The following is a 21,918-nucleotide window of genomic DNA, read 5'->3' as shown; positions in this document are numbered from 1 at the left end:
TACCTTGTAAGGAGTAAAGGCACCGCTGCTCATGTAGGACAGGGATAGCAAACAAAACAAGCAAGAACTTGTATTCCATACCAAAACACATGGTTCCAACACGGCTCAGTGGCTTCCACATTCAAAGCCTATGAGCTTTAGTGTATATTGTGTTTGTGTGTCCAGTGGGGGCACTGGCCCTAGACAAAGTGCTCTGCCAGCTTTCTGCCCACTGGTCTTTTCAATGCTGATGGATGGGCCTTGTTCAGCACCATCTGGATAAAGGATACCTCACATTAATCATTGCAAATACACACACATGTACACACCATTGTTTCTTAAACATACATACAGAAGAGGAGCACAAACTGTAAATCATACAAACACAGAGGAAAACATCTTAGCCACACTACAGGACACTGCTCAAAATTCAGAAAATGTGATAAAACAAAGCTATATACTTTCAATGAAATCCCATTTATTCTTTTGTTTAAACAAGCAAATTCTCCCATTTGTAATTCAGAGTTAGCCATGGGAGAGTAGGAAACAAGCTTAGTACAAAAACAACAATTAGTTCATTTAAAAACCTGAAGCCTGAAGCAACACAAAGCTTCACTAACCCACCATTACCGCCCTCACTCAGTCTTTATTAATGACTTTTTCATACCTTCACAAGGATGCCTGTTAACAATAATTGTAAATGGAAAATCTTTCTTCCTCGTGATGTCCATACACTTACCTTCTCTCTATCTTTCTACTTGCCTCACACAGACTAGGATGTGTCTATAAACATAATATTCTTACATACACCATAAGCTGAGCTAAACACCCAAAGGGATTTAATGTAAAAAGGGGGACATTATCAGAGTTCATTTATTTCTATCTAAGGGCTATAAGGGCTTAATACAAAGCTGATTTGCTTTAACATTCCAGTGGTATATGGGCATTGGCAAGGTCAGAGAGAACTGTGGTTGATCTGCGAGGAAGCATGCTTGACATTAGATCTGTTATCATTAAATTGTATCTTACGGCTAACTGGAGTTGTAATGTCTGGGAATTTGTTTGAAAAACTATGAAATCTATTGAAAAAAAATGAAACAAACATCAATATGGCCGAAGGCTTAGCAGCTTTGAAGATTCACAAAAATGCAACATGTTTAAAGTATTGATGCATGAAGGTACTGTGGAAAGAAAGAAATGAATCAATCTAAGGCTCTTAGCAGCCCTGCTTAATCTTTAGAAGGGTCCATGACATACAGAGGTAACACTCTGTCTCTACAATAATCATTCACACATCTTTTGAGCATGATCATACACCCTCTGCATTTTTACCCCGACACCCCCAAAGTGACAAAAAAAAAAAAAAAAAATCTTAAAATATATGCAAACATGATTACAGATGGCTGTTTAGGAGTTGCCCAAATCTAAAGTAAGCATATTTGGCACATTGTTGACATAATAGGTAAATATAAGATCTGTCACAGTAAAATGTCTTATACAATTCTTGTGTCCTGTTCTTTTGTGGATTAGACCATCTAAGGGTCATGCTTTTGTGAATCTGACTAGACTAGAGAATATATTTTACTAACAAATAAGCGCATACCAGGAAACAGACCAGAAAATGAAGAAATATTTCAGCAATGTTTGTGAGTTTGGTACGGGAGGTTCAAGGTCAAACAGATTCTCTTAATCTCTGAAAACATGTTCCCACATACCAAGTATCCATTTTAGTTGCAAAGGCGTTGATGAATTAAGATGATATTCTTTATTTAATTTACTAACTCTGTTTAATTCCCATTCTGTGTGTTCTTATGGACTCATGCTGTACAATGTGCCTTAATGTGTGTGTGTTTTCTCTGTGTGGGAGGAAAAGATGAATCTAAGCCTAAATGAAAATGTGATCTATCACAAATTATTTTAATTAGTATGTAACAAATGCACCGTAGACTCCAAAGGAGGAAGAAACTAAACTGAAGCTTTGCTAAATAACATGTAACACACTTGCAAAGTAGGTTTTAGTTACACACATTCAACACATTGACGCTGATGGTTGCCCATTGTGTGATGTGTCGCAACTTTCTGAAAGACAATTCACCTCTTTTTCTGGCCTGGAAAAGTGGAAAGATTATGATCACTTCATGATAAATATGGTTGTGCCTTTTATACAAGACACACACACACACACACACTGGGCAAATATGTCAGCAAATCACAGCATGAATCTCCATGATATGAAGGCTGTTTAGAACATCTTTATTCAAGAACACACCAACTGCAGTCACAAGAGTATCACTGACAAAAGCATGTCTGAACAGTTGCAGGTTTGGTCTGCTGTCTCTCTCTCTCTCTCTCTCTCTCACTCTCTCTCTCACACACACACACACACACACACACACACACACACACACACACACACACACACACACCTGATTAGATGTATCTGTGACTTCAGACTTCAATCTGTCACAATGCAATCAGGAACAAACACTTGTGCTGTCATTACCCACTAGACTGTTGACAAGAAGTGTCCATCCTAAAACTCTCTTCAGTCAAAAATACTATATCATGCTGCTGACCTTTAACAGCTACTCTGCCGTTAAATAAAGGCCTCTGGTCTAGGGGGTGAATGATGCCAAACACTCAGGACTTTGCTTTACTCATTACGATTCAGATAGTGGTGAAATAAACACATTTGCTGTGTGTGTTCATAAATGAATACAACCAGCAAAAAGAACGACGTTAACTAGGAATATTAACTGGCGGCAAACACAGAAAGGCCTTACCTTGTGGTCATAAGGGTTGTAGGAGTGGAAGAGCTGGGAGAGCTCCTTGGTCCTCTGCTTCTTCTGCAGACAGAAGAAAAAAGAAAAAGAAAGGTGAAGCTTAAAAACCCTTCATATCAACATAAAAGTGTAAAATGTAGAAGAGCAATGCAAAGTTGCATTACATTGCAAAGCTGATTATTGACACTGTGAACATTTAAAAGATGGTAAAAGTGCTAACAGTTGAGCTACAATGTATCATTAAATCTATGGAATAAACATTGAGAAAACATTTTAGGTGTTACCTGGCTCTGGAGGAAAATAATATATTCATTTTGTTTCCAGTCAAAGTCTGGCCTTAACTTGCCATGTCCATAATTTGCAATGCTATGCACAATCATAAGACGTGACTGTTTGATGTGTGGCAATTGTTAATGCAATCAGTTACATGAGGCTGACTCAGTTACAGTGAGCGCTAATTAGCTTACTGATTAGACCATGTCTGGTTAAAGGGGGAAAGATATGTGAATATGTTACTGTCACTAAAGGGAGTATATATCCACTGTTGTTCTTCTTATTCACTCTTCCCTCTGTCCTTTTCAAATTCATAAGTAGATGGCTGGATCCAGTGTCCTCGGGCTAGATCTGTACATAGTGAAAAGATGACTTAAGTGTTACAGCTACACACCCCCCCCCCCCCCCCCCCCCACACACACACACACACACACACACACACAAGCATTATGACTTCACAAACATATGCAGCCTCAAGTCAGGTAGGCTTAAACGCAGAAAAGGAGGAAATAAATACACACTGTCAATCTACAGTGTGTAGATTAGTGAAGTCAACCAAGATGGACAAACAGTTAACATGCCAGATTAAAAAAATTACAAAAATCAATGTAGTATTGGCGAAGAGAAGCAAAATTTGAAGAATGAAATGTGACATGAAGGAATTAGCATATAATTGTTGAAAGGTAGCTAATTCCTCCATTATCACTTGACCGGAACCTTCTCTTTTACTCGAGGCCCATCATTTATGGAACATTAAGGGACTTGTTGCTCTAACCTTTATTCCCTCCATCTATGCATCTACACACTTCTTTAGCTTTCCTTCACTGCATTCCTGCCCCTCTCTACTCCATTCTCTGTTCACTCAAGGCTCTTCTGATCCACACAATCCTGCAATCATTAGCCTTGTCCTTCTCCCATTCTCTCATTCCTTTTTCCAAATTTTTTCCTTTTTCTTTCACTACCACAGGGCTGTCTGAATCTCCAAGTCCTCTTCCTTTCATTTTCTTTTGCTTTCCACATGTCCCTCAGTGCTGTCCGTCTGTCTTCTTGTTCCCTTTGTTTCTCCACTGGGAGAAAACTAAGTCATCATTCAGTCTCAGCCATCTTCTCCTTAACAAGTCTGTCCATCTTCAATTTCTCTTACTGTTGATTTATTTTATTTTTTGGCCTGGAGAATCTTGGACAAGAGCAATGCTTCTGTCATTACTCTTCAACACCTTTCTCCTTCCTCCTGCCATCCCTTCATCACTTTCACCCTCACTGGAATCTTAGATGCTGAACTGAAAGGCACGCGCGCACACACACACACACACACTTATATAAACATGCATACACAAATATATGAGTACGTAAGAAAATTGTGATTTCTACAAACACAAATTCAGTATTTTCATATACATCTAGCAGCAGCTGAAATCAGCTTTTCTATTTTACTTGAAGACAGTATCTTGCTGGCAAATTCACACACTTGTAGATAAAACACACACACACACAAAAAAAATTGCGCTTATCTGTTAAAGTTGATTATAACAACAAGCACAGTAGAGATGTCAACTATGATACAGGCACTGCTGATCAGGGTTTTAGGATTACAGTTTATCAAAAGGAAAACAGCCTGTGTGTTTGACTCGTGTGTGAGAAGTGGAGCACATGGAGTGTAGATAAGTCGAGTTGGTGGCATCGGCGTATCGTTGCTGCAGCACACCAGCCGTTATTTTCTCCAAGGAAGAAAATATTAGCAGTTTATATGATCTGTTAAAAATTCCTTGACGGTTTGTGCCGCTATATTTAGTCAACAACAAAGACCGTGTAAAACAAAAAGAACCAAAACACACACTGACTCATCAAAGTAATAATACTGATCTTAAAGAAGTGTTACTAACTAATTGACATTAACTCATGCATCGAGTACGGGGGAAACTTTTGCTTGAAAAGAAACCTGGAGGTGTTTGTTGCCTCTGAGAAAATCAATTCACTTTGTTTCAATGAACACAAATTTTCCACTCAAGAAGTCTAAAAATGTCAATTTCAATTAAAAGCTTTCTGTCTTTATAATAGTGTACGTTATCATGAGTGGGAAAAAGGCTCAAGTCAAAACAGACATAAGTTCCTGGGATATTCATTCTTTTTGGGGGGTTTTTTTAAGCAGTACTTTATACCACCATTTCATATGCTTTTATCCTGCTGTCAATTACTGACCTGCAGGATGAAAACAGCATGATTCCCTTTTTATGTAGTGCATAAAAATTAAATTAAAGGAATTTGAAAAAATGTCAACATACTTCCTTTGGCTTTAAAGGTGGAGTATGTAAGATTTTCAATATTTTCAAAATAAATTAACTAATAAAATAACTACAATCATAATTAGATAGTTTTTTTGAACATGTAGGTTCCAGTCTGTCCATATTTGATGTGTTATTTTATTACAAGTTTAATTAATGACAAATGACCAAAAAAACCCTTTTTTTTTTACTGGTAGGCAAACATTTAAGAAGGGTCTTTGTCATTCAACTTGTAATTTAATAACGCATCAAATATGGGCAGACTGGAACCTACATGTTTAAAAAACTAATTATGATTGTAGTTATTTTTTTAGTTAATTTATTTTGAAAATATTGAAAATCTTACATACTCCACCTTTAACTATAAAAAAAAAATGTATTTGTTAAAAAAAAAAGTTGCAGCATTTACATAAAGCGCCATCACATAGTGTGGATTGCATTGTGTGTATAAGCTGGAGTCAGTCAGAGAAGTTAATCTTGCATGGTGTCTGGTGACAAAAACTACTGTATGTGAATGTCTGTGGACCTGTCAGCTGATGATGATGAACAATGGCTGTTATCACAATGTCCAGCTGTTGTTGTTGCCAGAGACAGATGCTGCCTCTAATGGGAATTGACATAACATGGATGTAGACGCTTGTATTTGTTCAGATAGTGATTCCAACATGGGAGCACCTTAAACAGAGCCAAACACTGGGAAAAATGTTCATGTCCTACTCTTTCATGCAAAGCATGGATACCTGCACAAAACTGAAAACGGAATTACGCTGACACAATTACATGAAAAAGAAACAAACAAACCTAAATAGAAATGGAACCTTTGATGTCATTATTTAAACCTATAAATATCCAGCTTTAAAGATATTTATTCATTTACTCGTCCAGTTATTCATTCATTCAATCATTCATTTATGTATCTGTTTAGAAAAGTAGGATTGTGGGGTGTTCGAAAGGAGTGTTTTATATATATATATATATATATATATATATATATATATATATATATATATATATATATATATATATATATATATATATATATATGAGTGTTATATTACTTCTACTGCAGAGGAACCCAAGGCGTTATCAGAGTGGCTTACTGCAGGCATCAGATGTGTAGCAAAACTTCTATGACATCAACTTCTGGTAACTATTTTATCATAAGAGCTTCAAAATCACCTTAGTGGTACACTCTCACTTGGAGAAGGATGAATATTGCTTATTTTGTTCCCTGCATGTGTCACAAAGACCTGTTCTGCAGAGTTGAGTGAGTACAATATACCTACCAAGAAGGTGGCAGCACTTAAAGACACAACCTGCATGAGCTTTTGTGTAGCTATGAGAAAAAGATGGAATGTTAGTCATTGTAAAGATATGGCCTCAATAGTGTTTGATACTGGCAATAACACACATAAAAAGGTGCAATAAGATTTTCAGGCTGGATATTATGACAGATGGAGAAAAGGAGAAGAAAGCAAGAAAAGTGAAAATAATTCTCAGACTTGCTTTTAATTGGAGATGAAAACTGCAGGGATTAAAAAAAAAAAGCATATATACTCTGCCTTGCAATGGAATTCACCCCCTCAGTTTACTTAGTATTGTGTTGCTTCACAAACTATAATCAAAAGAGATTCTTTGAGAGTTTGCATGATTTAATTTACAGACTATGCCTTCAAGTTTGAAGATGAGTTGTTTTTTTTTATTGTGACACAAACAGCAAATAGGACAAAATTACAGAAAATTTCAATGTGCAGAACTATTTTTTCCAAAAGTCTGTATTCTGTAGCTACCTTTTGCAGCAATCACAGCTGCAAATTGCTTTCATAAGCTGTTATGAGCTCGCCACATATTGCCGCTGAGATTTTTGCTCATTCCTGTGGGAAAGCTGTTCCATCTCCTTCAAGTATGATGGTTTGCACTTTTGAACAGCAATCTTTAAGTCTGACCACAGATTCTCAGTTGGATTGAGGTCTGGGCTTTAACTAAGCCATTCCAACACATTTACATGTCTCTCTGTAAACCACTCAAGTGTTGCTTTAGCATGTGCTTGGGTCATTGTCCAACTAGAAAGTAAACCTCCGTCTAAGTCTCAAATCACAGACTGGTTTTGCTTAAGAATATCCCTGTATGTGGAACCATCAATCTTTCCCTCAACTTGGACCAGTTTAACAGTCCCTGCTGCTGAAAAACCTACCCACAGCATGACGCTGTCACAATCATTATTCACAGTGGAGATGGTATTTTTGGGGCGATTAGATATGTTGGGAGTGCACTACACATGGCATCTTCCATGACAGCCCAAAAAAAAATCATTTCAGTCCCATCTGGCCGGAGACCCTTCCTCCATACATTTTGGGATCTTTCACGTGTCCTTCGGCAAACTCAAAACATGCTTTCTTATTTTTAGTAACGGCCTTGTTGTGACCCAGCACTATGGAGTTCACGGCTTACTGCGGTCGTATGGACAGATAATCCAGCTTCTGCTGAGGAACTCTGGAGCTCCTCCAGGCTTGCTTTTGGTCTGTGTGCTGCCTCTCTGATAAATTCCCTCCTTGCCTGGTCTGTGATGGCCCTGTCTTGGCAGCTTTGTTAAGGTGCCATGTTCTTTCCGTTTGCTTCTAATAGATTTGATGGTACTCATGAGGATCACACTTTATTTATTTTTATTTTTTTATAACACAACTCTCACTTGTACTTCTCAACAACTTTGCCTCTGACTTTTTTGGAGAGTTTCTTGGTCCTCGATGGTGTTTAGTTAGTGGTTCTTCTTTGTTTAGGTGTTGAAGCCTTTGGGACTGCTCAGAAAAGGTGTGGAAACACATACAGATCTTATGACACAGGTGAATGTTTTACTATTTTACTATATATATATGACTTCTGAGGGTAACTGGTTGAAACAGAGATCTCTAACAAAGGAATGAATAAATATATGCATGCTAATATTCAGTTTTAATATCTTTTTAGATGTGTTTTTTTTCCCCTCTTCAAAACAAATTATTTTGTGTAATTGCATCATTTACAATTCAAATAAAAAATAAACAATTTAAACCAGAAAAAAACTAAATGTGGAAGGGGGGGGGGGGGGGGGGGGGGGGGGCGGTAATTTTGCAGGCACTGTACACATGCCCATGTACAGTGTGTGTACATGTACAGTATGTGTGTGTTTATTTCCAGATAAGCATTTAAAAATGTTAATTTGCTGTAAGCTTTGTTCACCACAGTCACTAGTTTTAAGCATCAATTAAAATTCTCCTCAGTAAATACCTACCAGAGATCTTTAGTTTTCATACAACACTACTGTCAGTCCCTCCAGCTATTTAAAACTCTTTAATGAACAGCACACCGATGTAATGCAAGGGTGAAATAGAAATATTTCAATGCGGCAAGCAAAACTTGTGATCATTAAGATGCAATGCTTCATCTTTTCCATTATTAGCGGACTAGCTGCTCATTAATCAAGTGCAGGCCTGAAGAGGTCCCACACAGCAACTTAACCATTAACTCAACCTTAATACCTGTTAGACTGCCTCTAACCAAGTGTTATTATCTCCCCTGATATGTGTGAAAGAGTTTTGTCCCAGATGCAGACAGAAGAAGGAAACAGCAGTCTGTGTGTGTCAGTGCATGTGTTTGTGTGTTCAGGCGTAGATAAATGATAGTGAAAGTAGAAGATGGAGCTACTAGTGGCTGGCCAGCTGTTTAACTTTGACAGCTGCTGCACTCATGCCTCATGGGTAATGGAGTTCTGAACCAATTACAACCTGGGGAAATTAAAAATGCTGTCCCAGCGGAGCAGCTAATCTCCTACTCGATCACTTTTTCTTTTTGCTCGTCTTTCCCCCCTGCTGCTGCTCCTTTTCAATGCATCCTTACAAAAGAAGACATTCAAACACACACACACAAGCAGACACACAAACAACCATTCAGCCAGTCCATTTATCAAGGCTAAGTTCTAGTCACTTGGGGATGATTATGAAGATCTGAGCTAATAACACTCACATTCCTTTATGCCCAACATGTTCCTTTTTCTCCCTCCATCCCTGTGGTCTCCTTTTCTTTCCATCTGTACTTACTCTCCCATACATCCAGCATTTTTTCATGTCATTTATTATAGCAGGTAATAGGTTAGACCCACAAACACTGCGAAACACCTGGACCTCATACCAGGTGCTATCTTTTTTATTCAACAGCTAAATGCCCCTTTTTTTCATCATTTGCGAGTTATAAACACCTTCCTGAAGGTGAAACTAATTGTAACATAACAATTAAAATAAAAATGTAAACATAAACAGCTACAAACAAAAGAAATTATTGATAAACAAAAGCAGCCAAGAATGAAGTCTTTCTTTCTGGACAAATAACTGATACAATCAAGCTAATGAAAAACAGTGTTACATTATTTTCTACTAACAAGACTATTTGTACTTTGGGAAATACTGACATTCTTTTCCATAACATTAAAAGAACATTTTAGCACTTATTAATGGATCTTTTCTTGGCCAGACTCCCTTGAAAATGAGGTTTGTGATGGCAACAGGACGTCTCTGCTTAAAAAAATTAAAAGAAAAATGTTTGCCTTTTTCTCACATCTTCATTGATTCTCCCAGTATTAGAAAAGAACATGTTTATACTATAAATGCAAAGTTTAAAACTCACAGGTTCATCAGATTGTTGAATCAAATCATCTTTGGTTGGTTTTAACACTGGTGCTGGAAAAACCCCATAATAAAATCATCTCATTGTGAAGGAAACTGAACAACCTGATAATCTCATAATATGAGCTTCAACATGTAGAAGGTTATGGTTCTCCAAGTGTACCGTTACAGATTTATCTGTTTTCTTTTTTTCTCCATCCATCTTCCCTGTAGGCTTTGTTTTTATCCTGCATTCTTTTTATCTCCATTTTACGTCTCTCTGCATATTCCATATAGCTTTCCATCCATACCTCCTGTGGTTATACAACACAGTTGTGCTCCAGACAAACCATCTGGTGCACTTTATTAATGGCTGACCCTACACGGGCTAGATGTCACCTAGCTGCCACCACTCTCTGCATGTGTGTGCCCGTGTATGTGTGGATAAACAGGTGCATTCTGACAAATGAAGTGAGGCTGGGTTCACTTTAACCACCGAAGCAGGTGTACTGGTTACAGAATCTATAAAGGGGTTTTCTGACACTTTCACAGTTCTGTCAGGCACACATATCCATTCACAATGCTTGATCAAAGTTTTTTTTTGAACTCCAATGTAATAAAAGGAAAAAAATGCTGATTAGAAGTCTCCATAAAAACAGGTAATATATCACAGTTTGACACTCAAAGAGTTGCTTGCAGGAATGCAGAAGTCTCGGACAGATTTGTGCTGACATGCAAACAGTAGCAATAAAAGTCAGATGAGACTGATGGAAGATACGGTGAGAAGAGCGAGTAAAGACGGGAAGAGGGGGAGCAGCGGTGTAGTTGTCTGGGGAATTATCCCTGTAAGACATACTCCACTTCTCCTCAGAGAATCGGGAGAGGAAAGAGAGAGGACGGAAAAAAGAGAATGACTTATGAAGACACTACTTGAAAGAGAGTGTCAACACTTTGATGGTAAAGAATAAGGGAGCACAGATGCAAGCAGAACCGGATGCATCTGGGTACAGCATATGTAAGAGGTTAAACGAGAGAAATGAAAAGGTCAGAGAAAAATCTTTTAAATGTACAAAAATGCAAGTAGCATGTGTACATTGGTTGCACTTTAATAATGGGGAAAACTGTTGCAGTGTGTTGCAAAATATTGTTCAACATCTTTGGGAGCAGAATTCAGACAGCAGAACGGGAATAAGCGTGTAAATGGAAGGACAGAAATTAAATGAAAGTTTGTCTCCACGGTAAAAGAGTTACTGATGGACCTATGCAGGCCCCAAGAAAACATCATTTCACCATAGTTTGTATGTTTGAGTTTGGTTTAAACAAGATTAAACAAAAAAAGAATTAAAACAGGATGTATAAAAAATATTATTGCTTTATGGTGAATATCAATTTTGTGTAAATTACTCTGTTTCTGCAAATGGAAAGATGTAAATCTTTATAAAATACAGAAGAAATGTGTTTAGTCCTTTGCTTTTTGGATTTATGTCTTACACAGCTTTGTTATTACACTGCCAGGCTAAATAAAAAAAAAAAGTTGCTGCCTCAATTTAACCAGGTAAATGGGTATGAGCCTCAACCAGCTGGATAATTACTGCACAGGGATTGTATTTTACCTCACAACAAGTTGGTTAACCCAAAGTTATTCATAATTATAGTGAAAATAGTGAAGGTAAGAACGTTTCTACATGCACAATGCACATGGAGCGGAAGGGATTAGGAGCCATAAGAAAACCACTAATCAGTGAGGCTAAACAGAGAACTTGCAAGGGACCATAAAGACTATACTCTGGAGCAATGGGAGAAGGTCATGTGATTTGATGAGTCCAGATTCACCCTGTGATGGGAGCATCAGGGCAAGAAGAGAAGCTGATGAAGTGGTGCAGCCATCATGCGAAGTGCCTATTGTACAAGCCTATAGGGGCAGTGCTTTGTTGCATTTAGTCTGGTCTTGGTTAAGCAACATTATATTTCTATATGTGTATATGTCTATATGACAACTGATTAAGATTAAGAGGGAAAAAGACCAAGAAAGCATTAGCTTGGTAATTCTACAGACAAGGAAGAGGTTCAAAAGACAGCGTAACCAACACAGGACAACACATTAGTATCTGAAATGTCTCAATTTACAATTAACCTGTTAAAGTTCTGATCAATATTATGAAATGTTTTGGATAATAACTGTTCATATATAGAGGTACTGTTACTCTCTGACTTCTTGGTTTTGGACCACACTAGTTTGAGTGACAGATGTTTACATAATGAGTTGGTTGCTTATTCCAATGCAGTATTATTCGGGCACTGTGCATCATAAACAAACTTGGATTTTCTGTACTGAATGAGGCAGCAACATAAATAATTTATCACACATTAATGCATCAGGTATGAAGACATGTGCACTTTAATCATATGTGCTTTAACATGCGCACTATATGTGTCTGGATGTCTGTCTAAAGGGGATAACCCAGTGTACACACATACTCCCTGCAGACATCTTCTCTGGATGGTTGTGGGGTTCTGTAACTGATGCAAAGGTCAGGCACAAACATGTAGGCAGATTTTGCAACCTACGTTTTCTTAACAGGCTTATATACGTGTAAATATATGTGTGCACCTACAGTCTGTTTGGACATGCAATATCAGATTCTTTCACTATTATACGCTTGTAGTAATGTGTATTCTTATAATACAAATCCTAAAATTTCTCAAGATCCCCCCATGCAAATTTTTAATTGATTCTACAAGATCCAACCTGTTGATTATACAAATCTGACTAAAGTAAGAAAATCATGTGTAAGCCTGACAAACAAATGCCCACATATTGTTTGACAACATAAGTATCATTTTCGTTCACGTAGAATTGATACATAAATAATCTGAGAAACCTGACAATATGCAGCTTAGATTGTTTATTTTTTCCTAAACATGATTCCCACAAATATCTTAAAGGATTTTAGATACAGATGTTTTTCAATTTAAATTTTGTAACTGCTATTTTAATTACCAAATCACACTCAGAAGGCTCCTTTAAGCACATTAAATGATCAGTGTTTGTACTTTTCGTACAGATGCTTTTTTTTTTTTTTTTTTTTAAGGTGAAAAGCAATATAAAGCAAGCAGGAGAGCGTGAAGACAAAACTGTTATTATACCACACAGACTGCCTCGCCGTGAACTCTGGAGGATTTTCTGAGATATTCACACCCAGGTCCACTGTGTGATTTTTTACTGTGTGAGTTATTACCAGGTAGTTGCCAGGGTAAACTCTGCAATAAGTCAAGGCCAAATGTTGCAGGCATTTGCACACTCCAGCTCAAACCAACTGGAAAATGTGTAGAAAATTTCAGTGCTGCAGTGCAATCTCTTCACACCTCTTGGTGAACATATTTTGTAAGATTTGAAAACTCACTTGAAAGAGATGTGGCAACACATGGTAGCGAGAGGGAGAGTAGATTTGTAAGAAGAGGTAAGAAAATGATGAAATCTCAAAAACTTTAAACAGATATCTGAAACCCCGCAGGCTGAGAAAACTGCCAACAATTTGAGCGGCAACCCAATTAACCCACTAAGATCCTATACAGCAGATGGATATTTGCAGTTCCCATAGTAAAGACAGCAATTCGGGACTCAAAGGGTTAATAGATGTGTGCATACAATCATAACTTTTTTTTTTTTTTAATTTTATGATAACTATACAATTAAAAATGAAAATGTACTGATTTGAATATTGGTTTACCCACTTCAATCTCAGCTGCCTGATTCACAACTTGAAATAAATTCACTGACATTATTACAAGATGCTCTCTGCTGAAACTGATAAAAACCAACCAGCTGATGGTTTCGCTAGAAAGGAATTCTCTTTCTTTTACCTTAGACTCAAGCCACAGAGTTACAATCATGCTTTGTTGTTTTGTTTTGGGGTTTTTTTTAAAATCAAATTTACCAACACTTCACATTTGTCTTTCAAGTCTATTATCATTATCTAATGACAGCTGACCTGGTGTGTTGCTTTTCACTTGAAGCAGAGGAATAAGTTCCTTTCTTACATGACATTAAAGGTTAGTTTTGGTAACTTATTATTGCTGACAAGTGTGCATCTAAAACATACCACATCATGACCCACAGAACAGAGAATCTTCACAAACAAGCATGCTATCTAGAGAACTGTGCAGCTCTGTGGCCACATTATAACCGTAACTTCTAACTTATTTTCCCTTTCCACACTCACCACATGCGCTGGTACTTGCTCCATTTTTGCAGCAGGTGTACCAGGTCTGGGATAAAACTGGTTGATGAATAGACTGGGGAATCGATAGTGTTTCACCAGCTCTACCGTCTCTTGGAAGTCCTCCTCTGTCTCACCGGGAAAACCACAGATTATATCCGTAGCAATTGTTACACCAGGTACCCTAAAAGAGAAACAGAAAGAATTTCTTGTAGTTGAAAAAAGTTTGCATTATTTACTGATTTTAAAGTTAGAGAAATAATAAACAACCTAATTTTGGTTTTATAAGGAACTTCACTTTTATACGAGGAGTTTTGGCATCACTTGATGATGAACAGCATTGCAGATAATCTAAACCAGCTGGTTTCAGTTCAGTCTGTCAGTCGGTATTAATCATTCATATAAAGATCATGGAAGTTAACAAGGTGTTGTCCTTGTGGAAAAGAAAATTCTAAATCTAAATCAAACAGAAGATCATTATAGGCTGACATTTACTTACTTACTACTTACTTACTTACTACTACCTAATCCATTTTCTGAAATCACTCTGAAGTGCTTCGTTCACAATGTTTATGTATACTTGTAAAAAGCATCTTGAGGCACCATTGTATTACTTTTAATTGGAGTCATTCAGCCAATCAAAACCTGATTATCAACCTGTGCTGTAAATCAGCAACTATTGGTTATTGACTGGATAACTTCACTGGATCAATTGTTGCCTGTAGGGTGGTATTGGAAGGAAAAAATTGATTCCTTTCATGCATGTTGTTTGCACTGGCAGCAGCTGGATGGATTGTTTTTAAAAAAGAAAAAAAAAACCCCAGAAAATGTACCTCTTGGGGACACAATGGCCTTCGGAGGGGAAAAGACATTTTTGGACATGCTGCCATAAGGTGTCAATGATTGCACTTAATGACAAACAACATTTATCATCTTCTCTGACAACTCAAGTAACTGTCAATAACTATAAAGTGCTAAATTAGCAACAAGGAGACTCTGTCAGAAACAGCCCTGCTATGAGAAGAGGGATTCAAATTCTTTTTGACAAGGTAGCTGTTTTTGAAGATGCCGTTATTTTTTTTCTCATTAAAGTCGGACTGGAAACTCTGCTGTATGGAAATAATTGGAAATCATTTTCAATTGAAGAAAGCCATGCCGTTGATCACAAGCTTTCTATCAAAGCTCTTGATGCAGTGGAATAGGAGGGACACAGGAGCCTCTTAATGTAATGGCTTACATGGCAACCATTCTGCTAGAAAGAGCCAGGATGTTATTAGTAACTGAAAGCTCACCAGTAATTTGGCTTTCTGTTTACTCGCTCTTTCATTTTACCTTCATTGTCTCTTTTCTCCAAGATAAAAAAAAAATGTCCCCTTAGAAGTGCAACAGAAAATGAATACATTTGTAAACAAGACAACACTAAAAACACACAAAGAAAGAGCAAGTAATCTTTCATCTCCACATAAAAATCAGTAAAAACACATACAAGGCATAAACATCTAAATATATTCAAAATGAGCACAGAAAGAAAAGAAGATCAACAAAGAAAATAAAGATGTTCTCTCTGCCATCGACAGCCAGATGCATTTTTAATTAGATTAACTTCCTGGATCTGCAGCCCAATGATAACCTCTGACCTATTGATGAGCTCCAATTGGCTCATGGTGATTAATATTAACCAATAGCTTGCAGGCAGAGGCATCCTTGACCTTTGAAATGTGCCTGACAACTACCTTCCGGAAAGGTAAACTACATAAATCTTCAGAATAAATTCTTCAGTGGTTTAATGTATTGATAAATAAATCCTTTTTTCTGTTGACAGTAAAACTAAATTCTTGGAATTCCCTCAGTCAGGCGCTCCAAACCCCAAAGGATCAACAGTTTAGACATCTTATTTGATAAATAAATATTTTTTAGCTGCTGTAGGGCCTTGTAATAATTAATCATGTGTCCTGATAGAAGACATACAGTGAAATGGTTTAGTTTGTGTTTCAAAGCGCATTTTAAAATTCTTCAATTGGGTCAGGAAACAATAACAGTTGTGGGAAAACAATAAATTAGTAAAATGGCACTTTTAGCTCCAGCCGGCTGAATTCTGAAGACACATCTGAGACATTCTGAGCAGCATATTAGATTTAAATATAGCTAAAAAAGATAATTGCCTTCTCTTACAAGTTTTCCCGATCTCATGAAATATTCATTATTTATTGCAACTTGCTGATAACATACCAGCTGTCTGTTTCATTGTTTTGTTGTTTATGACAATGTGTGCAGCATGCCTCTCTGCAAGGTTAGTTCATCTCATTTGCAAAGGCCCATTGGTGGTAGTGGTCTGATGGAGTTATAAACAGGGGATATTTTTTGTTTTTGTAAAAGTACTTAAAAATGAAACCTTTTCCAGTAAAAGATGTATAATTGAAGCAAGGGTTGGAAAAAAAACACAAAAAGCCACAACATTGTGAAGAGGAGCATGGAGAAACACAATTGTGAACTGACTTTTGTAGATTTTTTCAAAGAAGCTGAGGAAGTTAAAAAAAAAAAAAGAAAAAAAAAAGACATGTACACTGTCATTTTGACACCTCTGCATCTCCCAGATCTTGGGGTGATAGAGGTGTGATGTGAGATACTAATGAATAAGAACCACTGTGATACTGTCCTTGTTAAAAACTAGAGTAGAAATATATCTTGTTATTGTTCAACTCTGAAAGGCAAAGTGTGAGAAACAGATATGGAAAGGGAGAAAAATCAAGACAACAGATTACATTTCAGCTCAGTTTTCTTTCAATTAAACTGATGCAGATGTGGGCTACTCTCACAAACCTCAAAACCAAACATCAAGTTTGTTTCTCAAAGATAAAATGAACTTTTCTCATGAAGTAATGAGCACAATACTATCCGTAATGTATGTTCTCCTTTTCCCACATCAGACCGGCAGACTTCTTTGCATCCATCATATTTAAAATTCTTACTAAATATGTACAAAAACCTCTAATTTCAAGACTGGAGTTCAAGTTACTGCTACTGTTGTTGAAAAGTCCTGTTTGGGCAGATAAATGACATGCAGGACAAATGGTTTTGGAAAATAAATTACTTAACCCACAAATGATTAGATCTGGATGTAAACTTAATAAATACCCAGAAAGAGCAGGATGAGAGATGTTGCTGTGTGGAAAAGAGATAACAAAAGAGAAAATAATCTATCAGAGGACACATTATCAGGCAAGTTCAGGCACAGGGGAAGAGTTAATGTCTAATGTTGATCTGAATAAGATTTAAGATATCAGAAATTATATCCTCTCCACCTCCCTCATAAAAAAAAAAGAAAAAATAACCAGTAAGGGCAGGCAGAAGGCATTGCCCAGCAAGAGAAGATTGTTCCAACAATATGTAAAACACACTATGACGAAGATACCAGAGATATTCAGATATTCACATTTTCATATCTGCTTCTCGCTTATTAAGGTTCTAGCACTTTCCATACATGTGTTCCATAAACAGGCAGCATCTTTATATATACATACATACACACATTATATATATATATATATATATATATATATATATATATATATATATATATTGCACAATAGGTGTCTTGAAGCACCCCAAGTAAAAAATGAGGATGAGGCAACCTGGGATAGAAGAATCCTGAAATATGACAACCACAAAAAAGAAACAGAGTGGTTTGGAGGCATGGAGAGGAAAGCACTGTGAAGAAGAATGGAAGAGTAACAAAGGAAAAAAAACAATCTGAGAAGGTAAGTATTCACCTACAGTATTCTTGTGTCAGAGACCATGCAATCCTTGTGTGTGAGATATGTGTGACAGTGTGTGTGTGTGTGTGTGTGTGCGTACATCAGTGTACTGAATGATAATGCTCGGGCTGCTGTTGTGTAGGAGTCCGACAGTGAAAGGAAAGAATTGTGGCAATGAGAAGGCAGAGGAATAGAAACGTAAAGAGAGTTGCTTTGAAGAGAAGTGTTGTCAAAAAAATATAAAAAGACTGGAAAGCTACTGGCTTGAGGCAAGTACAAGTACTAATCATGTAAGTATTATCTGGCATTACTATAATGTGATATTGTGCATGAGGGAGCTGCTGGAGTAGGAGTATCAAGAAATTCAGTTGGGACTGAAGCTGGTGATTATGAAATTCAGGCAAATTGTATGAAAATTAAGTTCAGATCCAGCATTGTCAGATATCATGGGAGATTTTTCGGCCATGCATTTAAAATTCTCATCAGAACCATTTGCCCACTTTAGCATTTATTACTTTGGTACCAGTAATTTTTCAGATGTTTTGTATGTCCCACTTTCTTCGTGAAGAGACACATACTGATTTACAGTTCATAATTCTATTTTATGTTTTCTAGTCAAACATATTAGTATGTTTTCATTTTAAAAGACTCATTAAAAAACTCTTAATATAAAAAATGATATCGCCTTCAGTCTAACATGACTCATTACAGCCCAGCTTCCAAAAAAGTCAGGTTTGCTCACACTGGTCAGTGGATTGGTCATAAAGAGTGGAACAGCTTCCTATTTGTGTTCAGTGAGGGCTAAACTGGCCTCTTGGCAAGCATTCAGTTAATGTGTTGCATTATTAAGTTTCAAATATTAATAAACCTGAAATAAAATGGTTGAAACAGGTTTCATTATATTTCTATAAATTCATTGAATTATTTTAAATTTAAGAGCCAACTACAGCCGTCCTATAGCATATAACCGTGGGTTTGTCAGTGCTCTGAAGGCTACACTTACACACTGTTTAGTCCAAAAATTGTAATTTTTGGACTGGTGAGTTGTCGGTGGAAACAGTAAACAGTCATTAGCTTTGTTGCCCTGGTTTGTCAGAATTTGTGACTGTATTCCTTGTTCTTTCAATTGTACTTTTCATTATTTTTTCATGGTTATGCTTCAGTAAGCATATTTTATTGTCATGCTCACTAACCAAACTTTTCAGCGTTTTATATATAATTCATTACCAATACAATATGTCAGGTAGAGCCTAAGAAAACAGACAAGAATAAGGACACTTGCAAGGAGTGTAGGTAATCACTCAGACTCCTAAGTGTCTGATTTAGCAGTGGCAGCAGTGGGTAATGGCACTGTCATGTAGCAGCTCAATTTATAGAGAAGGACAGAGAGAAAAAGTGGTCTGGCTGGTTATCACTCACTTTCCTCACTTACTGCCACCATCTCAGATGAAATACGGAACTGTCAGCACCAGTTAAAGAGGTGTCAAGTGACAGAGTAGATAACAGAAGTCTTTCAGAATTATTAAAGCTGGAAAGGAAACAGTGTTTCTTGTGACCATGTGAAATGATTTTGAATCTCTAAGTGGCGGCGACCATGACCTAACAGCCTAATTGTATCAGATGTCACCACTGCACTGGGGACAGATGATAAAAATCAATTCAGTTGGCATGTGAGTCAAGGCCAGAGTGGTATCCTTGCATTTTACTGATAAGTAATGCAAACACTGAAAGCAACAAATGATGCAAAAGATAAATGCAGTGTGTTTGAAAGTGCAGGAGTGACAGAGTGAGAAAGGTGAGGGCTTCGGTTGGCCTGCAGGAGCTGTCAAACTGTCAGAAAGACTTAATCTACCAGTCTCTTTTTCCCCATTCTTTCATAAAATCTGAGCTTTCTCTGAGTCTAGCTTTTAGGTTTAAGTGGCTGAGTTTGAAGTGATTTTCCTCACTTAAAAAGAAAAAAGGGAACAGACGAACACATGAGTAGGTAAAACTATATTAGATGCCTTAAGCTGGGACAGTCATTCCCTTTATCACGTGCCGTCATTTTCCTACCATTTATGTGCTTCATTAGCCATTTAGTTTGTAGATTAGACACTGGTTTGGATATCTGGAGGGAAAAAAATACCAAAACAGCCTTAATTTACTAATATCCAATTGTTTTTTTTTTTCAGGAAGATATTATTTAATATCAGCAGGTAAACATCTGATGGTGAATACAAGTCTATGTGGAAGTGATTAAACATGCTGGAGCTCTATTAGGTGAATAACAAGGCACTTGTTTTTAAACCTGCAGTGCAAAATAATCACTATCAGTCCATGCAGCAGGCCATTTGAAAAGATCGAGGTGGTTGCTGTGAGATGAACGGAGAGCCAAGTAAATAATGATCCCAGCGGAGCCATCAGTAAACTTTATCATTTAATGAAACAGCCAGAACACAGCAGAGCAGAACTGCAGTTCAATTTAACACACACACTTACACATGCTGGCACACACATACGTCATTAGCCTTGGAGAAGGGTAATGAGAACACACACATACACATTTCATTAGTCTGAGCTAGAAGTAATAAGAGCACACACGCTGCAAATCCATCCACACACACACACACACACACACACACACACACACACACCCACACGTACATATAAAGGCTTGGAGGGGGCAGCGGTGCAAAGACTTCAGACTTGTGACCGTCTGGTCAGGCGTTAAATGGACTGTCCCTTTGCACTTCATTTCAATTTAATCCAACCTTCACTGACATAGCAGCAGTGTGTGATTCATCATTTCATCCAACTGTTCTGACCTGTGCCAATATGATGAACATCAAGACACCTGACAGAAGCTGGATGTAAAAGGCTTTACCTAAATCAAATGAATGGCGAACATGGCTTCTGTGTAGGCTCTGGTGCTCCTTTCATGAAGCACGACAGAAAGTTCAAAATATTATCAATGACACATGCCTGGCACTGCTAAAGCAAGTTCCTACTGACTTTTTCTGCAAAGTCAAAGAGTTAATGGTCCAAAATGTTAAAAAGTACTGTAATTGAAAGTGACATTTAAAAAGTGAAAAAGAACTTTCCATAAAAATGGACTGATGGAAGTTAGAAGAACTTCGAAGGTAAATGTTAGAGTAACAATTACCAATATTTTCCAATGTTTCATATATAAAGGCTGTTTGAATTTCACTGTCCAGCCAAAGTTGTTCATAAAAGAAGGTTTCCAGATCCTGTGTTCTAAACTTTCAGCAGAAACATTTAGCTAATCACCAAGTCATTCTATGTGTGACTTGCAGAGCCTATTCATGCTAAATAACTTCTATGATCTCGATTAATGAGATATGCCAGTAGAAAATCTTTAGTAATTACATCCAGGAACAAAATAACATAAGGATGATCAATGGAAATCAAAATAATTAACCCATGGTCTGGATTCAGAATAATTTTTGAAGTAAAAGTTTGTAGACCAGATCATAGGCTGACATGTTCTGAGGAAATTCCTAAAGACCATTCAAAATGAGGTTCAATTGTGTGTGTGTGGCCTCCACATGTCTGTATGCACTTCCTACAATATCTGGCCATGCTACAGATAAGACCACGGATGTTCTACTGAGGGATATTTTCCCAGATCTGGATCATGGCATCAGTCAACCCCCGGACAGTCTGTAGCACAATGTGGAGGTGGTGGATGGAATGAGACCTGATGTAGGGGTGATCCATATGACTCAGGTCTGCTGAACAGGAAGGGCAGCCTACAGCATAAGTACCTTTCATAATGCAGGAACTGCTGACATGGACCAGAAAACATGAGTCCATACATTGTCATGCTTCATTAAGAACCCAGGTCCCACTGCAGGAACATACGGTCTTACGATGAGTAAGACTATGAGATCTTATCCCAAAACCTAATGGACCCCAAAATATGTCTTTCCAGACCATCACTGACTCCATGCCAAACCGGTCATGCTGGAAGATGCTGCAGACAGTTAAACATT

General features: G+C 37.3%; 1 protein-coding gene across 1 annotated transcript in view; it reads right to left on the bottom strand.

Annotated features, from left to right (window-relative positions):
* Positions 1–21,918, bottom strand: part of cdkal1 (CDK5 regulatory subunit associated protein 1-like 1) — a 242,924-nt gene that overhangs the window by 58,764 nt on the left and 162,242 nt on the right. Inside the window, exons 11-12 of the mRNA XM_079240730.1 lie at positions 14,175–14,355; positions 2,763–2,825 (exon numbers count right to left, since the gene is read on the bottom strand). Coding sequence (XP_079096856.1) covers positions 2,763–2,825; positions 14,175–14,355 — 244 coding nt within the window. The remainder of the gene's footprint in view (positions 1–2,762; positions 2,826–14,174; positions 14,356–21,918) is intronic.

This window comes from Telmatherina bonti, assembly GCF_933228915.1.
Source record: "Telmatherina bonti genome assembly, chromosome: 5".
Lineage (NCBI taxonomy): Eukaryota > Metazoa > Chordata > Actinopteri > Atheriniformes > Telmatherinidae > Telmatherina > Telmatherina bonti.
Note: the sequence above shows the minus strand (reverse complement) of the source record. Positions and strands in the feature narration are given on the sequence as shown.